Source organism: Sinocyclocheilus rhinocerous, unplaced genomic scaffold (assembly GCF_001515625.1).
Source record: "Sinocyclocheilus rhinocerous isolate Xijiao unplaced genomic scaffold, SAMN03320098_v1.1 scaffold433, whole genome shotgun sequence".
NCBI classification, from domain to species: Eukaryota; Metazoa; Chordata; class Actinopteri; order Cypriniformes; family Cyprinidae; genus Sinocyclocheilus; species Sinocyclocheilus rhinocerous.
This window is the reverse complement of record NW_015627897.1, coordinates 1,543,856-1,565,749: the sequence shown is the minus strand read 5'-3', so window position 1 is coordinate 1,565,749 and position 21,894 is coordinate 1,543,856. Positions and strand designations below refer to the sequence as shown.

The 21,894-nt window shown below is 36.5% G+C and overlaps 1 protein-coding gene across 1 annotated transcript in view; it reads right to left on the bottom strand.

Moving 5' to 3' along the window:
* The window catches only part of LOC107737017 (tyrosine-protein kinase Fes/Fps-like), a 28,006-nt gene extending 8,006 nt beyond the window's left edge, over positions 1-20,000 (bottom strand). Inside the window, exons 1-18 of the mRNA XM_016548413.1 lie at positions 19,750-20,000; positions 18,710-18,788; positions 18,398-18,634; positions 17,079-17,252; positions 15,033-15,129; positions 10,276-10,459; positions 9,696-9,833; positions 8,591-8,710; positions 7,138-7,260; positions 5,467-5,656; positions 4,536-4,616; positions 4,265-4,423; positions 3,353-3,475; positions 2,320-2,373; positions 2,085-2,203; positions 1,909-2,003; positions 864-987; positions 213-370 (exon numbers count right to left, since the gene is read on the bottom strand). Of these exons, the coding sequence (XP_016403899.1) occupies positions 213-370; positions 864-987; positions 1,909-2,003; positions 2,085-2,203; positions 2,320-2,373; positions 3,353-3,475; positions 4,265-4,423; positions 4,536-4,616; positions 5,467-5,656; positions 7,138-7,260; positions 8,591-8,710; positions 9,696-9,833; positions 10,276-10,459; positions 15,033-15,129; positions 17,079-17,252; positions 18,398-18,622 (2,164 nt within the window). The 5' untranslated portion in view covers positions 18,623-18,634; positions 18,710-18,788; positions 19,750-20,000. The remainder of the gene's footprint in view (positions 1-212; positions 371-863; positions 988-1,908; positions 2,004-2,084; positions 2,204-2,319; positions 2,374-3,352; positions 3,476-4,264; positions 4,424-4,535; positions 4,617-5,466; positions 5,657-7,137; positions 7,261-8,590; positions 8,711-9,695; positions 9,834-10,275; positions 10,460-15,032; positions 15,130-17,078; positions 17,253-18,397; positions 18,635-18,709; positions 18,789-19,749) is intronic.
* Positions 20,001-21,894: the final 1,894 nt, after the last annotated feature.

Below are 21,894 nucleotides of genomic sequence, written 5' to 3'. Positions count from 1 at the left end.
TTTTTTATCTAACAATATTTATTTGTTTAATCAAAATAAAGAAAAGACGATTTTTTAAAGCTGACTTGTATTTCTTACTGGGCGTCAGAACCATGAACATGTGCATATGATTGCATTATATTATTGAAATATCACCTTAAAATCTCAGGGGGTACTTAAATCAAATATTTTCATCTAACAAAAAAGTTTGTAAACCCCTGGTCGAGTATTACCATAATTGAGAGCTTCTGGTGCTGTCCATTTGACTGGGATCTGCTTCATTCCTCCTGTAGCAGAATAAACACCGTCCTGCTCCTGACGAGACATACCGAAATCACTGATCTTCACCACGCTCTCCTCTCCGACGAGACAGTTACGGGCAGCCAGATCTCTGGAGACGGGGAGAATTAGAGAGGTTTATTGTAGGTTGCTCTGAAATAAATGTAAACGCACAGAAAGAGAAAGCCTGAAGGAGACAAATATAAAACAAGCTAACAAAAAAAAAACAACCAGAGCAAATTAAAAAGAAAGAATAGGAATGACAGACAGAGAAACAGAAAGTGCACTGGCTGTATGGGAACTCAATCCTCTCTAGAGACACTGAAGCATGAGGGAAACAGCCACTATCAGATGCAGCAGTGAGGTTTCATTTCTTCTCAGCTCATTACCCCACAATCTTCCCATCGGGCACTGCTCGTAAACTGCTGGTAAAGAGACTTAAACACAATAGTGAAATACCTTGAGTCTACTTATTAGATTCAATAAAAACCAGCTGTGAGCTCTTTAGGAGGTCTGCTAGAGCTTTATGGATCCACTATAGTTTCTCAGCATTGATCCTAAGATTTCATTGTCTTTCTGTCCTTATTTCATTGTCAACTGCTCACCGATGAATGCACTTCTTGCTTTCCAGGTATGCCATGCCCGACACCACATTCTCTGCCATCTTGATCAACATCTTGGTCTTCAGGTTGTGGCCTTCTGTGCGCAGAAAGGTTAGAAAGTCCCCTCCTGCCAGTAAAATCGGAATAGTTCAACATCATATGATAAATGATTTAACATTTATTAACTTAAAAATATAATATCAATTGTGACCCTCTGCTTTCTACATAAAATCATCCTTCATAAGGTAAAGAACATTATGTGAAAATGTAACATTGATATCTTTATTACTCACTGAGTAAGACCATGTCAAAGATTGAAATCATAGTGAAATTAATGGTTGAAATCAAACTTTGATGCTTGTTATCTCATAATTAGATTTTGAGACTTTACAAACAATTAGTTAAATAAATAATAAATAAATAAAGGTTTCTTTGTGAGTTCCTTTGTTAACGTTTTCTATGTAAATGATATTAAATTAAATAAATACACTATGTTTCTTTATTTTATAACTGTAATCATTTATTATTAATTTAATTGAACAAATATTTAATTATAAAAAATAATATTAAAAACAATATATAATTAATAATGTTCTTATATGAAGTAAATTTTTATAAATAAACAATTACATACATAAATATTTCATAATTTCAACATTTCAATAATATATGAATAATTAAAAAATACAATTTATTGATGATAATGATGACCATTATACACCATATGATTTTTTACATATTTGTTCTTCAATTTATCATACGAGTACTACATTAGGAGTACTTGGAAAATATAACACATGTGGACTGTGTTTATGGTGCTTTTTTTGGAGCTTAATTTAAAGTCCCCATGAAATCAAAATTCGACGTCAACACAGAGTAACGCTGCGTGTTTCTAAGCATTTCAGGGGACCTTTAAATAATGTTCGCCTTTTGTGTTACATGGAAGAAAGACAGTCATACAGGTTTGAAACAGCATGAGGACAGTAAAGGATGATTTTTTTGGGTGCGCTGTTCCTTTAAATGATTTTTAATAAAAGCTTAGATGTACCTTGCACCAGCTCCATGATGATATAAATTGGCTGTTTTTGTGTGCAGACGCCGATTAGCTTCACTATGTTTGGATGGTCATACTGCTTTAGGATCCTGGGATAGAAATGGAGAGATGTTTAGTTAAATGAGAATGTTATGTGAGAGAATGTGTGTTATTAAGTGTCTATTACAAACCTGGCCTCCATTAGGAACTTGTTCTTGTGTTCTGCAGGCAGATTCTCTCTGCAGGCTTTCACAGCGACTGGAGTATTTTCTGAACGCAGGCGCCCACTGAACACCTCACCAAAGTTACCCTGATCACGTCCAAACATTACAATAAGCAACATTATGAACAAAAAAATAGGTCGACAAGTTATTTAAAACCTTTGCTGAAATCCTTTTATCAGTCTTTTTATATAACACTGCTTACCCGACCAATGCTCTGTCCAAGAATGACATCATCATGTTCCAACACCCACTTATCCTAAAAAACACCCCGCAAAATTAATTAATCTCAAGTATGCATCATCATATTGACTGGCCAATCACAACAGTGCTCAGGCGATATAGATTTAATGGTCAACGCCCATATCTAGAGACCACTCTTAACAGAAACACAAATATGAACTTTTAACTATTGAAAAGGTTAGATAATAATCTTCTAAGATTTATAACAGTGGAAAAAAGCTTCCTGTCACAAAAACGAGTTCATTTATGACCTTCTTGTAGGTGGATTATATAGAATTCAAATAAATAAATAAATATTGTAATATTTTAATAGTAAACTTAACTCGTATATTTTGATGTGGACACAAAGGGGAGCTAACACTACTCTTTTTTTGCCCAAGAGAGTACTGATACTGCTCCAAATTATAAAATATTTTCCTTTTAATAGTTTTGTTAGGGCATTTTCCCTTATTTTCCCTTTGAAAGGTTTGGTAACACTTTATTTTAAGGTGTCCTTGTTACACATGTTACTTGTACTTACTATTATAATAACAATTAATTATGCATAATTACCCTAATCCTATCCCTAACCATACAGTAGGAACATGTAGTTAATTAATATTACTCAGTACTTAAATGTATAATTACACTGTAACAGCGACACCTTCAAATAAAGTGTAACCAAAGATTTCCCTCTATGAACTTTTTCTAGGGGGAATTATTTAAATAAATAAATACATTTTATATTTTTATTAATATTTGTAATTATACTTCAATATTTTAAAGTAATAATACTAATAAATAAAAAATAAATATTTATTTTCACATTTTTATTAATATTTGTAATTATATTTCAATATTTTAAAGTAACAATACTAATACTACTACTAATAATAAACATTGGACAAAATTGATTGAAGAAACAATTTTTCCAAATAATAATGTATATGAGGCTATCACTCTTCAGTGGTAATCTATATAGTAATCATGAGACTGATTTGGGATCAGTGATAAACCTTAACAATGGGTCTCTTCAGCACAATGTCTGTCCTCTTTGTGATCGTTTGATGGGAGCTGATGAGGTGCTTTATTAGCAGCGGTACAGAGGTGAAGCCTTCACCGTCAAGACGATACATACCCTAAACACACACATAAACATGGCTTTACAGTTAATCCCTGCACACATCATGTACTGGCACAAATATCAGCTATAAAACAAACTCACGTCTGTACTTATATATATATATATATATATATATTTATTAAGCCTTCTGAAGTTTCAGAAGCTTCTTGTTTTTACAATGACAAACTGTATTGTACGTGAAATTATAGAAATTCACATCTGTTTGGAAAACATACAGTTAAATCGGAAGATCAGCTAAACAAACTGCCTACAGATGATTTACAGTGGAATCATGTCTCAGTCTTGTGCTGTATGCTTGAGAAACAACCATATTCAGAAAGCTAAACCAGCAGCATGCGAGTAAGTCCTGGTAGTTCAGAGTCAACAAGGTTGTGTAATTCTCATATTTCAAAATCAATGTAACAGCATGACTGGCTTAGATACTTTTACATTGCATTTAATGACACTGCATTTTACAGCTTTGAAGCCACTTGATTCGTTACAGGGGCCATTTCACGTTTTTCATTTTATCTACAGTCCACTTATTTTACTGTTATCGATAGTTCATCTGGGCTTTATGGTAATGAATTGATATACAGTACTCATCTGTTTGACGTCACAAAGTTGCTGATTTGTTTTAAAAAAAAGTCTCTTTCCACTGGAAAGGAAGTTCCGAAAGTTACAGTATATTTTCATACACTGCAACAATGAACTTTTATTTCAAAAGGTAACAAAATCGATTTCTCATGATCTTATTACTCCATTAACCTGGCTGCACGTAAACATGTTTTAAAAGTAAAGATACGTAGTTTAATTCTTGTTTGCCCTGGCTTTCTCGAACCAGGAAGTCGCCATCATTCTTCAGCAGTTCCTGCACCTCCAGACGGGGGATGGCACCGTGATACCAGCTCTGCTGGGTCAAGGGCTTCTCCGCCTCGGACACCGGCGCCAGGGCGGGGGGCACCTGGGGAGATTAATAAAACACACTACTCTACAGGAAGAAGTTGCAGATACAGCAATGAGCAGAGAGCAGGGAGGAGGTGAGAGAGGAAGACTGACACTAAAAAAAAACCAACCGTATACTTGGGCTTGAACAAGCTGCTGAGATGGCTCACGATTACATCCATGTTGAGGAGCTTATGGTCTTTATCATGCTCCTGCAAGAAACAAACAATCAATAATACAATAGCATGACAAATAAAACTACATTTATTAAAAACCTCTCGTAATTCAGTCCATCATCTATCATAGTATAGCATATATAATTTAGCATTTTATTTATGCTAGATCCTTATTTTATTTATTTATTATGTTTATACATTTTTAATTAATTTCTTCTAAGGCAGTATATTCTAGGTAGTTTGGGAAGAGACTGAAAATGCAAATAGTATTATGTCTGTACAAATAATTATTATATTATATTATATTATGTATTAGACCTGTTATTTTTATATTAATGCACCCTAATGTATGTATATACACAATGTTTTATTATATATATAATTTATTAATTACATTGTATCATATTATTTATTTTATATTTAATTATATAAATGCATTATATTCATTATATTAATTTATATTAATTTATATTTTATTAATATTTTATAGGTAACACTTTATTTTAAGGTGTTCTTGTTACACATGTTACATGTACTTGCTATTATAATAGCAATAAATTATGCATAATTACATGCAAGTAACCCTAAGCTGAACCCTAATCCTATCCCTAAACATAGTTAGTACATGTAGTTAATTAATATTACTCAGTACTTAAATATATAATTACACTGCAACAAGGACACCTTAAAATAAAGTGTAACTGTAGTTTATATAGTACAGCTGGATAGATTTGCTTGTTCTGAAGAATGGAAAATCCCAGGTTTAGTTTAAGGTATCCTGAAACCTTTCCGACAAGTCAAGCACAATTGAAGTCCGCAAAGCAGATGTACTGTAGGAAGAACTGAAGCTCTCAGGACAGATTTAATGAAATCAGAGTGGACTCACTGAGTTGCTGGATGTGACAGATATCCGATCATCATCCAGGCCTATAGGTAGAGCCTCCTTGCTGCCCAGAGTCTCAAGTTTATCGGCCAGAAGCCTCCGCTGGGCCTCCAGGCGAGCTCGAGCCACCATGGACAGAACTACCTGCTGTCTGCTGTCCTCCAGAGCATTACGCTTACTGAACAGATACACCCTACAAAAACAAACAGAGGAGAACAAGCTCACATTTGTGTAAACAGAGGCGAGAATTTAGTGCAATCTGAATGTTATTGATTCTAAATAATTTGATTAGATACAGATTAGAAACTCTATTTCTGCCCATGTCCCCCAATAAAATTAGTAAAATAAAATAAAATAAAATTTAATTTTAGCACCAAAGCATTAAATTTCGGTTATTTTGGGAGTCATCTTTCTATGTAACAAACATGTATTTCATAACCTTTGAGTAATAAGATTTTTAGGTATAAATACCAGTTATACCAAAATACCAAACTCCATATATTTATACCTTGGAACTCTGTTTTAAAATGGTACATTTTAAACAGACTATTCTTGTTTTATTAAGAACTTGCTGCCCTGTATGATTGCTGTATCACTTTTATTTTTTCAACTAGATTGTGAAATAATTGATATTACAATTCTCAAATATGTGTAAGTACATGTATTTTGTGATTTAAGTATTTTTATAAAGAACATGTTGGTTGATCGATAACCTACACTACAGCGAATGACAGAGTCAGAGCCTGTTGAATTTACAACACATAAATTGGTCCAATTCTCCTTAAAGGGATAGTTCACCTTAAAAATGAAAATTTTGTCATCATGTCGTTCCAAACCTGTGTGAGTTTCTTTCTCATATTGAACATAACGGGGACAAATAACTGTTTGGTTCTTCAAAATTCTTCAAAATATATTCTTTTGTGTTCAACATAAAGAAACTTATACAGGATTGGAGCTACATTCAGGTAAAGAGTAAATGACGTCACACTTTATTGTAAGGTCCACTAATAAACAGCCAATATCTTAATATTAGGCATACTAATAAGCAACTAGTTAATAGAGAGAATTGGTCCCTATGCTAAAAGGGTTACCATAAATGATGACCAAATTTACATTTTTAAGGTGAACTATTCCTTTAAAGACATAGAAGTGAGTGGCCAGTCACTTTTGGCCAGACTTTTTTCCCAAAATATATTTGACTATAATTTTATTGATACTAATTTGTTACATAAATGTATAACATTTTTGAAAACAATAAACATTAAATGCGGAATGCTTCCCTTAACCAATCAGAATGAAGCATTCCAAGGAGTCATAAGACCCAGGGCTTTATGCAGTACCACCTTATATGAATTCATGTCTCAATCACACATCAGAACACACTTTTAATTTCCACTGTAAAATACACTGCAATAATGGATATTTAATATTAAATATGATGGTGATATGTTGCAGGGGTTAAAGTACAATAGAGGTAAGAGGTTTGAATCTACTAGGAGCGACACTTGAGCTATCTGGATGCTCTATTTGTAAGTGGCTTTCCATAAAAGCGTTTGCTAAATGTTTACTTGCCTAAAAAGATGTAGAAACTTCCTCTTAAAAATCTACTTGGCATTTGAATTGCAAATCTGGAGCAGAGGAGTTCAGACGTGTAAGGAGAGTTCACAGGCTCACCTCTGGCCTGTGTTCGCAGAGCCCTCCTCATTCTGCAGATCCAGCTCCAGCTGGTTGACGGTGGCCTGCTGAGAACCAAGAGTACTAGCGAGACCCAGGAGCTCCTCCTCCACAGCGGTGAGCCTTGGAGAAGAGAAAAAAGTGAGAAGCCATGAGAGTGCAAAATGAGTTGGGATGAAACAGAAGACAGTCAAAATGCTGAGGGCCAGTAACATTATACAAGGAAATATGTGTGTATCTTGTAAAAAAATTTTTCCAGTTGCTAAACATGTATAAAGTATATTTCCATAAACTGTACACTACTGTTCATAAGTTTGGGATTGGTAAGGTTTTGTAAAAATTCTCTTATGCTCACCAAGGCTGCACTATTTGATCAAAAAAATACAGTAAAAACAGTAATATTGTGAAATATTATAACTTACATTACATTTTAAAATATATTAAGATAGAAAACTGTCAATGTACTGCTGTGATGTGAAGCTGAATTTTCAGCATCATTACTCCAGTCTTCAGTGTCACATGATCCTTCAGAAATCATTCTAATACACTGATTTGGTGCTTAAGAAAAATTTCTAATTATCATCAATGTTGAAAACAGCTACTGACTAATATTTTTGTGGAAACCGTGACAAATAAATGTTCAACAGAACCTCATTTATTTGAAATAAAGTTGTTGTTTTTTTTGTAAGAATGTAAAAGTCTCTATTGTCACATTTGATCAATTGAATGCATCCTTGCTGAATAAAAGTCTCAATTTCTTTGAAAAGATCACAGACTTTTGAACAGTAGTGCATACATAACATTAGTTTTCTTGTAGCATTTTAACGAGTACGAGTACGAGTACAGGAGGCCAGTATCGGGCCCGATACCGATACCAGTATCGGTATCGGTGCATCCCTATATTTAGCAAATAAAAGAGATCAGCTTTAGTCTGTGGCAGAACAGAGTGAACAATTACATATTGTGTTGTTTTCTTTACTTTAAAGTTTGTGAACAGGTTGTGATGCCATTATGAATATATGCGTTTAGAACTTTGGGCGAAATTTTTTTTAAAATTTTGTAGCTTATGTAAAAAGTTTACAGCTTTCAAAAAACTCTTTGTTGTTGGAAACAGGATAATGGGTTTGGATGTTCTGCTTTAGTTTGTAAGTAATTGAAAAAAATAATTATCAGGTTCCTAATTAGCTCAAGACGATGTCTTACGGCCAACACACACAAAAACAACGAAAACAAATAATGAACCGAAAAGCAAACAGGCTATGGAAAAACACACCTCATTCCCTACCCTCTAAAAAACACAAATGGAAAAAAAAAAAGAAATGTTCACATGATGGTTTCAGAAGCAATAACAAGGCTTCCAAGAGTTCTGATTTCACTTCTACCTTTCTATGACATTTTTGCTTTCACTGGTGCCACTATGCTGTACAGCGGTGTGCAGAAAGAAGAAACTCACCGATGCTGGATCCCCTCTACTGTGAGCTCATTGAGCTGCAGATCTTCAGGCTTCAGATCTTCAGCGTCCTCCAACAAACTGCCATCAAACTCCACACATGCAGGAACCTCTCCTCTCGACCTGCACATACATATACAATCTGTACACGTGCATGTGCATGCAGAGAGACATGGACAGACAGAAGCCTGACTATCCTTTTAAAGGTACATTCACATGAAAGCATCTGCAGGCCCATGCATAATATCTAACAGAACATTCATTAGGAAAAAATGCAGGGCGAGACTTGATTTTATCCATCATGATTTGATTGGTGGCTATGATGTTATTATTATATTACAATGCCCACATGGTCTAAGTTATGTCCAAGATTTGAGCAGTGTTGTAACTACATTATTATGCAGTAAACACATTTTCATTCTCTATTGACAGACATTCAAACCCAATTGTGACTTTTTTTCTCAAGCAACATACAAATAATATTTATTTACAAACTATTTATTTATTAATTCATTCATGCATATATAATTACATGCAAATGTTTAATTATATTATAGTAGATGTTTGATCAGTGATTATTTATTTTTAGAGGACTCTTAAAAGCTTGAAATGGACGTATTTTATATCATTTGTTGCAGACTTTCACTTTACAGCTCATGCACCAGTTGCTAATGAAAGGCTTGAAACTGTGAGAGACTGTTTGATCTCACATGGCACAACACATTTTCATTTTCTACTGACAGACACTCACATTGGGACCAATTTGTATTTGTAATATTTATTGCAAAACTATCTATTTATTTAATATATTTTATATAATTACATGCAAATATTTAATTATATTACTCTAGACATTTTGCCAGTGACCATTTATTTTTGGAGGACTCTTAGCTTGAACTGGACCTACTTTATGTTATTTGTTGCAGATGTTCATGCAGCAGTTCATGCACCAGCAGCATATTTGCTAATAATGAAAGACTGACTAAGAGATGAGAATTAGTTACACAGAGGATAAACAAGCAAGTTAGTATGTAATATCCCTTGTTCCTCTGGTCCAGGATCCCATTGCATTCAACAAAACCTGGGAACAAAGGGGGAAGATATATACCTGTTCAGCTGGATGAAGTTCTCATACTCTCTCTGTGGCTGGATGGCTTTCAGGGCATTGGCCATTTCAGTGTGAACACTAACCACCTCATCATGAAGCACGCTAGACAGATCGAAATACTCCTGCAGAATCTCCTTCCTAAGAAAACAACATGCCACATCAGTCGTGTGTTTTCACACGCAAGACACAGCAAACCTACTTCTTCTTTTTTACTAACTGTAACCGTATAGGTCTATGTACAGCGCATTTGAGAAGTGAGCAGCATGACATATCGTCCATTCAAAAAGCAGAAGTCACTGTGGGGAAAGTTGTCAGCTCTTAAAAATAAAGCAATGAGTAATTAGGCCAGTAAGCAATCACCTAGCAAGAACCACAATTTAGAAACTATAAAAATCTATTTGATACTATACTTGAGATTGTTTTTAAGAAAATGATGTTTACTTGATATTGCCTACCACTGTCATCATAAATAGAAATAAAATCAAATGGCAGAAAGAATCTAAAAGCATAAAGACCCATGCTAACTACTATGATTTCACAGTATACGGTTATAGTGATGATGTTATTAATGTTGACTCACAGAATAAGCACCATTTCCTCCTGCAGCGTCTGCAGGGCTCCTAGTAGGGCCGGCTGGCTTTGGCCGTAGTGGAATTGGTGGTGCACCTGCGCAGCCTTCACCGACAGCACATATTCATTGTGGTGCTCATGCAGTTTCAGAGTGGCTTTGATGTAGCGCTCCTTCGCTTTCTCGCGTTCTTTGTCTGTACAAAAGACCATCCACAAATACATATGAACATGTAGAAGAAAGTTGATGTACAGCTGTGCATCAGGTACAAAATACTATGCAACCTTATATACAGTATAATATATATATATATATATATATATATATATGTCATGTCTGTTTTGTGTTTTTGTTCAGTTATATAGCCCTCATGTTTCCATTGCCTTTGTCTAGCTTTGTTCTACGTAACCCACTGTTTTGTGAGTTGCTTCATATTCATGCCAAGTCAAGTCTCAATTTATCTTGTGTTTTTTCAAGTTTGGATTTAAATAAACTGCACATGGGTTCAGCAAACTTGCCTTCAGAGGACTGAATATTACAGAAAGCTGTTCGTCGTCTTCCTCTTCGTCATTGAGGAGTTTGTGGAGGACTTGTGGATTTTAATGACACTACTCTCAAAGGCATTTTTTTGTTTTGGTCTAACAGAAGAAATATCTTGTTTAATGCTGCATCACACTCCTCACTTGACTCTGGCTCAGCAAATTGACCATGCTCTTCTGCTGTGTGGTTCCTCATTCACTTTATGAACTAGCTTGGTGGGTACTGTGGCATTATGGGGTCCCTCTTCTGCAGAGTCCTCAGCTGCAATGGCCACCACACCAAGTCAAGTCATGTCAGGGCTGCTCAGCCAATGTTTCTTAGTGTTGTCGCCCCAATGACCATCAAGCCAGAGCCTTGTCATCACTTTTAGACCAAAAACACGTCATGGCCGCCACGCCAGAGTCCCAAGCCATCACAGCCTCCACACCAGAGTCTCCTCACCTCATTCAAATCTGCCCTGGAGATTTTTTTGTGAGGGGGCTACAATATCCATAGTATAGTATCCAATCTCCGGTGGAAATGGAGCTTGGCTCTACACTGAATTAATCAACCATGACTCTGGTGGTTCCAAGTATAGTGATCTCAAGTCCAAGTCTGTGAGATCACTCCACTGTCCATAGTGCTTCCTGTGATTGTAGATGCCATCATGTGTGTGCGGGCTGCATACACTTCCTCAGAGGTGGGGGCGATCACTACAGCTCCTCTGGACTTTCTATGCCTCATGTCATGGCCTTGGAGGCCACTCATGAACTCACTGCCTACCATGTCACAGCCACGGAGACCATTCGAAAACTCTCCACCTGTCCTGTCACAGCCACAGAGGCTGTCTCTGAAGCCTCTGTCTTCACTGTCGCGGCCAGGTGGGCCATCCATGCCTCTGCTCCATCATGGCCTCCTAATCTCTGAGGGTCTTCAGTCCAGTCTGCTCTGCTGAGGTGGTCTTCTGATCTCCCTTGGAGGTCTCCAGCTCCTCCCTAATTGCCTGCTCCGCCACCTCCACCCTGGTCTCTGGCTCTGCACTACTTACCTGATCCTTTATGGTTGCTCCATGTCCCAGGTCCTCTACTGCTCCACAGTCTGCCGTTAAGCCCAAAGTGTACTTCAGTCTTGTACGTGTACGCTAGCGTATAGTCGATTGCGCAGCCTTTCAAAACTATTTTTCTCCAGAAGTTATGACCAATAAAAATGTCTTTTAAACTAAAGTTGCGGCTCTCTCATAACCCTCTTACCCAAGCGCTTGTCAATGCAGCCGTCTGTTGTAGTTGCAGTCTCCGCTATTTTGTTGTTGTTCCGTCTCTTTAGTTTTGTTTTCTACTGTGAAACAGCGGCCTGGGCCAGTGTTGCCACCTTGTGTAACAACTGATTAGTGCAAAACCATGTCAATGAGCATGTGCGACCTGCACATACAAATACGCGCCGTTACAAAAATTGGATGGTGCGCATGCTTTTCTGGTAACAAAATTTGCGTCACGCACACTCTATGCTTATCCTCGTGTACACATAAAAACTGAAGTATACTTTGGGCTTTACTCCACGATCCAGGCCCATCACTGCTCCACGGTCCATGGTCTCAGCCATTGCTCCACAGTCCAGGCCCACCCCCACGCCATGATCCCGGTCAAGTTCCACTTCACAGTCCCGGCCCACCATCTCTCCCCCATGATCTCCTCTACTCTACCACTCTCCTGGAATTTTTGGTTTATGCTGGGTTTTGGGTGGGTGTCATCATGTTAGGGTTCTTTAGTTCCAGAACTACAGAACCTGAACCGCTCTTGGGGTACCATCCAGAGGCTGGCCCAGAACAGACAGGAGTGGAGGACTTTTGTTGCTGCCTACATGCCAAAGGCATAATGGTTAGTAAGTAAGTAAGTATGTTAGGGTGTTTGGAGCCACCCTTAGAGGGAGGGACATGTCATGTCTGTTTTGTGTTTTTGTTCAGTTAATGTTTTCATGTCTTTTATTTTGAAATTCTCATGGTCATGCTTCCTGTTTGTCATGTGTTTCCCTTGCTCCTCTTGTGATCTTGCAATGTGCTACCCTTGTCCATGAGTCACGTTCTGATTGGTTGTTCTGGTCATGTGTTTCTCTGTTCTGTTTGGTCATTGGTTCATTGTCTGATTGTTCACAGGCCTTCTTTGTTTAGTGATTAGTCCTTGTGTATATATAGCCCTCATGTTTCCATTGTCTTTGTCTAGCTTTGTTCTACGTTAATCCGCTGTTTGGCAAGTTGTTTCAAGTTCATGCCAAATCAAGTCTCTGTCTATCTTGTATTTGTCCGTGCTTTGGATTTAAATAAACTGCACATGGGATCAACAAACTCTCCTTTAGTGGACTGAATCTTACAAGATGTATAATTGCTATAAAATAATGAAATACTCACACCACAGGTCAAAAATTACAGTTTGGGGTCAGTAAGATTTTTTACAAATAATTAATTCTTTTATTCAGCGAGGATGCATTAAATTGATCAAATTTATAAAGACATTTATAATGTAATGATTTTTACTTAAAAATAAATGCTGTTATTTTGAATTTTCTATTTATCAAAGACAACTGTTTTCATCATTGATATACTACTACTACTACTAATAATAATAAGTTTCTTGAGCAGCAAATTACTTCTGAATGACTTAAGGAGTATCATTTGACACGGAAGACTGGCCTAGTAGCTGCTAAAAATTAATCTTTGTCATCATAGGAATAAATTACTTTTTAAAACGTATTAAAATAGAAAACAGCTTTTTTAAATTGTAAAAATATTTCTCAATTTTACTGTTTTTACTCTATTTTTGAACAAATAAATGCAGCCTTGGTGAGCATAAGAGCCATTTTACAGACCCCAAAGTTTTGAACAGTAGTGTAGTTCTCAAGTGCTATATTTGCTCATTTAAATCAGCAAGCCATCAAACCATCTGCTTTAACCACCAAGTCCTTAAAGACTATAATACACCTTGCTTATCCTATCAAAGCGTGATAAAATTGTACCCATCATGTGCAGCTCATTTCAATAATTCCTTCTAAACTGCTAGGGATGCACCGATACCACTTCTTCCAGTACTCGCCCGATACCGATACTTTTATTTTTGGTACTTGCCGATACAGAGTACCGATACCAATATTTTTATTGCATTTGTAAATTTTTTAAATATTGGGTACAGAAACCAAAAGAGTATGTATAATGTTAGTTGGTTAACTTCATTTATCAAATAGATACAGTCAAACCAAAATCTATTTAGACACCTTCATCTTTTCTCACATTATCACAGTTTATTCGCTATAGTTAAGAAAATGGTAATAAAAACTTTTCTGAAGACAGTCAGTTCCCCTCAGAAACACATTCATATAAACCACCAAATCAATATTGAGGGTTTTCTTCCAATAGTTTGTGCATCATGAACAGTGAGTGATCTGCCTGCTACAGTATTTTTCTCTGTGCGTCCGTCTTCAACGTCTCTGGCCTGTGTTAACGGGCGTTTACAGACTTCATATTTTCACATAAATGACATTTTGGAAAACGATTGCATTGCAACGCAGTTTGTGCAAGTCCAGAACAGAGACGAGTTGCAATAAGACAAAAAACGGCCGGTTGCCGATCGCGTAAGTTCCAGAGGAAGCTCCTTAAGTTCGGCCATCCTTACACACACATGACTGACCGCTCGCTCACACCAACACGAGGAGGGTCCTGTTACTCTCTACACTGCACTCAGCCTGAGGCATTCCTACACTTTCAGTCTTTGAGACATGAAAAACAGCGCAAACCGCAGGAACGGTATAACGGAAAATATTAGCGGTTTTGAAACCGGTAATCGGCCCATGCCTAATCCCTATAAACTGCAAATATACAGTATCTGTAATTAACTTTTCATGTCTGTGTATTACTTAATTTTACTGTTGTATTCATTTCGGCCTGTCTCTTAAGTGCTGCACAAAGTGCTCTGCTGAGCATTCACACTATGGTCACTGGAGAAACCACATTTAGTTTCTCTTGTTTCCTGTAAGAGGAACTTGTAAACTTTGTTACATCTTTGTGACCTGAGAAACACGTCTTGGTTTTTCTGCTCTTGGCCAAGTAGACAAATGCCTTGTTTACACATAATATCATAAAACCATTCAGTGTTTAAACATTATTGTATGTCTATCTGTTCAGCACAGAGTACACAATTCACAGTCAAAATGAAAGGAAAGTGACCAGGCTTTTTAGAGAACTAGGCAGCAGCGAGGCATCTTACCTTTGCTTGCTTCCTGGTACTTTCTTTTGGCCTGTGTCGCGTCCCGTACTAGCTGTCTGTAACTGGACTTGAGCCGGTCCAACTCAGTTTGGGTGACCTAACCTTACACAACAGGACAACAAAACCAATCAAAATCCAGGTTGGTGCAACAAAGTGAGTCACATGTGTCATGTGCAATCAAAGGCATGAAAGGGCGAGGAGTAAAAACTCATTGCTGACAATCAATTCAACATGTTACTAGCCAGCTTCAGATATGAGGTTGAATATTTGTGATATTTAGTTTTAAAAACCTCCAGGCTAAACCGAAGTAATGGAAATAATTATTTATTTGCTGCAGTAGTAACTGCCTATACACTCTTAAAAATAAAGGTGCTTCAAAAGGTTCTTCTTTCGCCACAAAGAACCTTTTGTGAAACAGAAAGGTTCTTTATAGAACCATTTAGACAAAAAGGTTCTTCTATGGCATCGTGGAGCACCTTTATTTTTAAGAGTCTATCTGTGAATGCAGGCTGTGCATTCAATCAAACTACTGTGTTTTGGTGCAAATTCAAGCATTACTGAATAGTACAGCTTGCATTTTTGCCTGATTTGGCTTCTGTGACCAACATGGACAGGTTGCCTGACAAAACTACTGAATGTGAAATAAAATTATCACGTTGCGTCACCACTTAATTTCCTGTTCCTGAAGTAAACCGTTTCAACTGTTACTTCAACCATAAACGAACTAACAGACAGACACACAAAGTTTTGTTGCTGATAGAGCTGATAAGATTCACTAGAAACAGTGCTCTACAAAGTTTTTCTGATGTTCCTGATGTTTGTTAGTGTATATGTTTGCAGCGTTAAACCATTCAAGAATTCACAGAAACCATCTGAAGATCAACTGGCAACTTGTGCTTCAGTTATAACTTCAAAACTCAAAGAGACTGAACCAAAAATAAGCTTCAGCAGAGAGCGGCAATGCAGAAACCGCTGCTATGTTTAAGCAGCAAATAAAATGAGCACAAAAAGAAGAGCTGCTTGATGACTTACCACTTACATTTCCTCTATCTAATTTAGATTATACCAAACATCTAAACACACAAAGTCAAATAGGAGATAATTATAGATGTTCTGATGAAAATGTGAGTGATGCCTTATATGAAAAGATCACAGACATAGGGTGTAGATTTCTATTTCAAATAAATTCTTTTTGACTGTTTCAACTTCTGAGATGCTGTTGTTTTGAACGTGTAACTTCCTATTCATCAAAGAATCCTGAAAAAATATAATTTATCATGGTTTCCACAAAAAATATTAAGCAGCACAACTGTTTCCAACATTGATAATAATAAGAAATGTTTCTTGGGCAGCAAGTCAGCATATTAGAATGATTTCAGAAGGATCATGTTACACTGAAGACTGGAGTAATGATGCTGACAATTAAGCTTTGCATCACAGGAATAAATGACATTTTAAAATATATTAAAATAGTAAACAGTTATTTTAAATTGAAATAATATTTCACTATATTACTGTTTTTACTGTACTTTTTTGATCAAATAAATGAGAAGCATCTTGATAAGCATAAGAGACTGTTTTCAAAAACATAAAAAAGCTCTTACCAAGCCCAAACAGTAGTGTATATGCGAATAAAAACACATCTTGTAAACTAGGAAAATCAATTCAAATATATGCATACTTCATTATTCACACACATATTTCCTCATTTAATATATAAACTTGCTAATGAAAATGTGTCATGGTAAATAAGTATGTTTGTAGTGTTGCAAAAGACTTTCAGTATGAGATACACTCTTAAAAATAAGATTCCAAAAGGGGGTTTTCACTGTGATTCTATTAGTTCCTCAAAGAACCTTTTTTTTTTCTTAGTGTGAAGAACATTTTAGAACCTAAAGAATGTTTATCCACTATAAAGAACCTGAAAAGATTTCATGGATGTTAAAGGTTCTTCATGGAACCATCGATGACAATAGGGAACCTTTATTGTTTAGAGTGTAATGTGTAACGGTAATTGTGTGAGAGTGATGTGCGTGTGGCGCTGACCCTGCACAGCTCCTGGTTGAGAAGGTTCCACTGTTCCCCGTAAGTCTTCCTCAGCTGCTGCTTGTCCCGGATGAGGAGGGTGAGTTTGCTGAGGGGTCCCACCATCAGATCCTCCGAGTGCTTGCGCATGATACGACTGAGGCTCTCCGTCTGACTGACCAGCACGTTCCACGACTGTGAGAGAGAAAATGAAGTTTTAGGATGTAGGCATTGAAAATGTGAATACATGATTATATTTGATTGTGGTGCATGCACCTCTCAAGTGAAAGCAACAATCAAAAAATGACTTGCATTCTAAATGTTTGAGAATTGCATACTCCGAGAAAATAAAGTAATTTTAGGCCTATGCTCAATTAGAGGTTTTAGCATCATTGTAGAGTCTAAACAGTTGGAAGTTCAGCAGAAAAAAAAGTCTAGAATATCAGAGCAAGCCTGAGGGCTTTTGGCAGCAGGTTTTAGATTGTTACAGTGCAATTTCCCATTCCAGAAACAGGGCACTTTCTATGCCTTTAAGCGTTAAAGGGATAGTTCACCCAAAAATGAAAATGCCGTCATTAATTCCTCACCCTCATGTCGTTTCAAACCCGTAAGACCTTCGTTCATCTTCGGAACACACATTAAGATATTTTTGATGGAATCTGAGAGCTGTCTGACTCTGCAACGCAACTGAAATGTTCCCAAGTCCAGAAACGTAGCAAGGAGATCTGTTAAATAATCCACGTGACATCAGTGGTTCAACCGCAATTATTGAATAAAGTCGTTTTTTCTTTTTCTTTTGCACACAAAAAGTATTCTCGTAGCTTCGTATAATTAGTCTCCTCCGCATCACCCTGTAGCGCCATTTTGGAGAATATACACTGAACGTAAGCAGCGTATGCTGTTCTGTTTTTTCTTTTGCGCACAAAAAGTATTCTCGTAGCTTCGTATTTGAACCACTGATGTCACATGGATTATTTAACAGATCTCCTCGCTACGTTTCTGGACTTGGGAACATTTCAGTTGCGTTGCTGTCTATGCAGGGTCAGACAGCTCTCAGATTCCATCAAAAATATCTTAATTTGTGTTCTGAAGACGAACGAACGTCTTACGGGTTTGAAATGACATGAGGGTGAGTAAATAATGACAGAATTTTCATTTTTGGGTGAACTAACCCTTTAATATCACGTGGAAAGTAAGGATTCAGACTCAGCACAGATCATTTCAAGATGGATATATCATCTAAATGCATTAAAATCTCTAATATAAATTGGAATCAATCACTGGAAATTCCAAATACAATTCTTCGGAAACTTAATACTTGCTAAGGAGATCCTTCCAACCTTATTGAACTGGCTGATGTAGTCGAGACCTCCCCCGGGCTGAGATCCTTCCAGCTTCTCAACAATGGCTGACATCTGATGCAGCTGCACGAAGAACTCGCGATCGCTCTTGACCCGCTGCGTCACCCATTTCTTCATAACCTCCATCAAACGCAGCTCAGAGTCTTGTAGTTTCATTAGGGCGGCGTGACCCTGAGGGCACCACAGATCCTCCGCGAAGCCCATACCTGCAGCACACTACAACAGCAAATTGTGTTATTATCAGTTACCAAGTAGTCAAAAATAATAACTAATATAGTCAAAATTACCTACAGTGTGTATCTGTCAGCAGAAGTATGTTGGTAAAAGAAACCTGCTGGTCAGGTCAATGAGAAACACCACAAACCAAGATCTACAGAAAGAGGAAGAATATTATAGACTTCTAAAACGCTTTAAATGCGCATTTCATCACATCATTGAAGCCTTTTGTGTGCCTGTTGCAAAAAAGGATTGCAATAAACGTGGGAGCTTTCAGAAGCTTTCATTTCCTCATGAGCAATTTAGGACAAGAAAGGGATGTTGTCTATAATCACCACTTCCCATATCGCAACGGCATATCAAATGTGAAAGGTTATTTAATAGCAAACAGCTCAGTCATAAGGAAATATTCTGAAATGCCAAAAAGTTAACTTTTTACAAAGCATACGATCTACTTTGTGTACAGCAGTAAACAAAATGGTGATCTTGTTCCAAAACACAGAATTATTATTTCCATCTCTGCAGTTGTTAATCACTATAGGCCTAACGTTACTTTAACTAAACTAGCTATTAGCTACATATAAGCTACATATAATTACTTTTTATTAGATACATATAAACTTTAAAATTATACAAACAACAAAAAGAATATGAGAACTAAACTTAAACATATATAAAACACGTTAAAAACTTTATATAAAGACTTTATATAAAGCAAAAAGTAACTCATTATATTGATTTCCATGTGAAATTTATTTTCCACAGCCCGTTTTTGTTTGTGTACCTACTGTATTGACCCATTACAGAAATTAATACGGTCACATTTCCGTTTAATAAAATACATAAATACGTTGAATAATAATAAAAAAATCATCCAGATGTTCAAAGATTAAAACAACAAATTCCATAACGCTTAATAAAGGAGTTGTTTATTGTCTTAAGGAGATGGCGTCGTGACGTCACCGAGCGTTTCTTCTACATGTCAGCATTATTTTATAATTATGAATTATATTCTTAAATAAATCAAACAATCAGTCATCCTTAAATAGACCGACTATATAACACCAGAGCTCCGAATATATAGTCGAGAGACATGAAATTGTGTGAATTCTCACCTCAGATGTGCCTTGCGCAGAGAAACGCACCGGTCAGGGCGACAAGAGCACGTAATTCTCCATTATAATAAAACGACAAGAAGAAAGAGCGCGTCGAAACTGTAAACTCTGGAGACAGTGAGACAGACGAGCTCTTGCGATGACAGCGGCGGCTCTAGAGCTCAAACCAGGAAGAGTCCGGCAGGCGAGACGCAGACTCACTGCATTCATCACGATGAAACCGCGAATGCACAACACCACCTCAACCACCCAGATACTGACTGTATTCATTTAAGTAACCCTGTCTGCTATGAATTTACGTATACACTCATATTTGTATTAAAATATGATTTTATTACAATACATTTGATTCAATATTACTAAATATTACAAATAATACTAAAAGCATGTTAAACATGAAACTAGACAAAAGCAATAATTCACAAAATAATTAAGAAGCTTATGGCATGCATATAGTATGTGCTCTCTCTCTCTCTCTCTCTCTATATATAATTTCTTAAATATATACTTAAAGCCTGATACATTTATAGACAAAGTATACAAACATTAGTAGCACAATAGTTTATTTGCATGTTACCATTACTATTTGTGACCATGGACCACAAAACCAGTCATAAGGGTCAACTGTTTTTAATTTAGATTTATACATCATCTGAAAGCTGAGTAAATAAGCTTTCCATAGATGTATGGTTTGTTAGGATATGGCAATATTTGGCCGAGATATAACTATTTGCATCTGAGGGTCCAAAAAACAAAACAAACAAACAAAAAAAAAGCCATGCATATTACTAATCAAAAATGTTTGATATATTTATGGTAGGAAATTTACAAAATATCCTCATGGAACATGATCTTTAATTTATGTATTGTTGGCTATTGGTACAAATATACCCGTGCTACTTATGAGTGGTTTTGTGGTCCAGGGTCACATTTGTTTTATGGTTTAAATGGTTACTAAACAGTAAACACCTATTACAGGCCATTTAACTAGTTGCATTGTGACAACATGCCCTGCAGTAGGGTATATTGTCACAAAAGGTCAATGCGTGTTCAATAACTTTTTGTGTTTTTCTTGTTTTTTGACAAAGTGATGATTCATAGTTTTTTTTTTTTTTTTTTTCCAATAAGCACGTGTTTTTGTGGAGAACACAAATGATGTAACATTGTACAAACTAAGGGAAGTCGTCTGGAAGTCCACTTCTGTTGCAAAACAGGGCATGCCTAAAATATTCTTTGTGTTCTCGTTTCATTTTTGTAGTATTTTAAACAATTGGTCGAGACACTGACCGGTCAAATCAAACATATCCTTTACATAGCGTAGTCAAATCTCCCTTTTGAGGTCAATGCACCCAACACTTCAACCTCAACAGGATGCTAGACCTTTCTTAGCAAAACAGTTCCAAGTAGAAACCTTTAAAAAAGTGTGATGCACCTTTGTCAAGGAAATCGGAGTTTACATGTAGCCTAAAAAAAACCGATTAAAGCTTCCAGCATGGCTGTGGACTATGAGATTTGATCTGACCTATAGGAAATACAACAAAGAGTTCACAAAGGAAAATGCTGAAGTTTGCATAGATCTTTATTTTTTGTATAATCTATAATTCGCATATTGACATCAATTAAATAAAAAGAGAAAAAAAAACAGCAAAATTATCTTTAAATTACATGTAAATGACAATGCACCATATATAGTACAAAAATAGGCCTTATTTTTATATAGTTGTCCCGTCTCAGGTAGTCATACAAATGATTGGTGTTTTCTACTTGGGGATTTACATGCATCAGTTGACTCTTCAGATAAAGATGAAAATAATCCTATGGTTCCAGAAGGTTCTCACTTGAGCCTGAACGAACACACACACACACGCACACGAGCCCTTAAAGCGCAATGCAATCATCGCACCATCAGGGTGAAAACCTATTGCATGTGACCTTGGTAAAAACTGCAGCCACGACACGAGTTTAGACCACAACTGCAAAAATGTCATTCAACAGCCTTTTGAAGCATTCTCTGAAGGTGTATGGCCAAATCACTTATCTAAGTCAAAACTTAAACTAACCTCAATTAAAAAAAGTAAATTTTTTTCAATGTGTTTTTTCAGGTCATGTTATCGCTATAAAGCAAGCAGATTTTCATCAATGCTC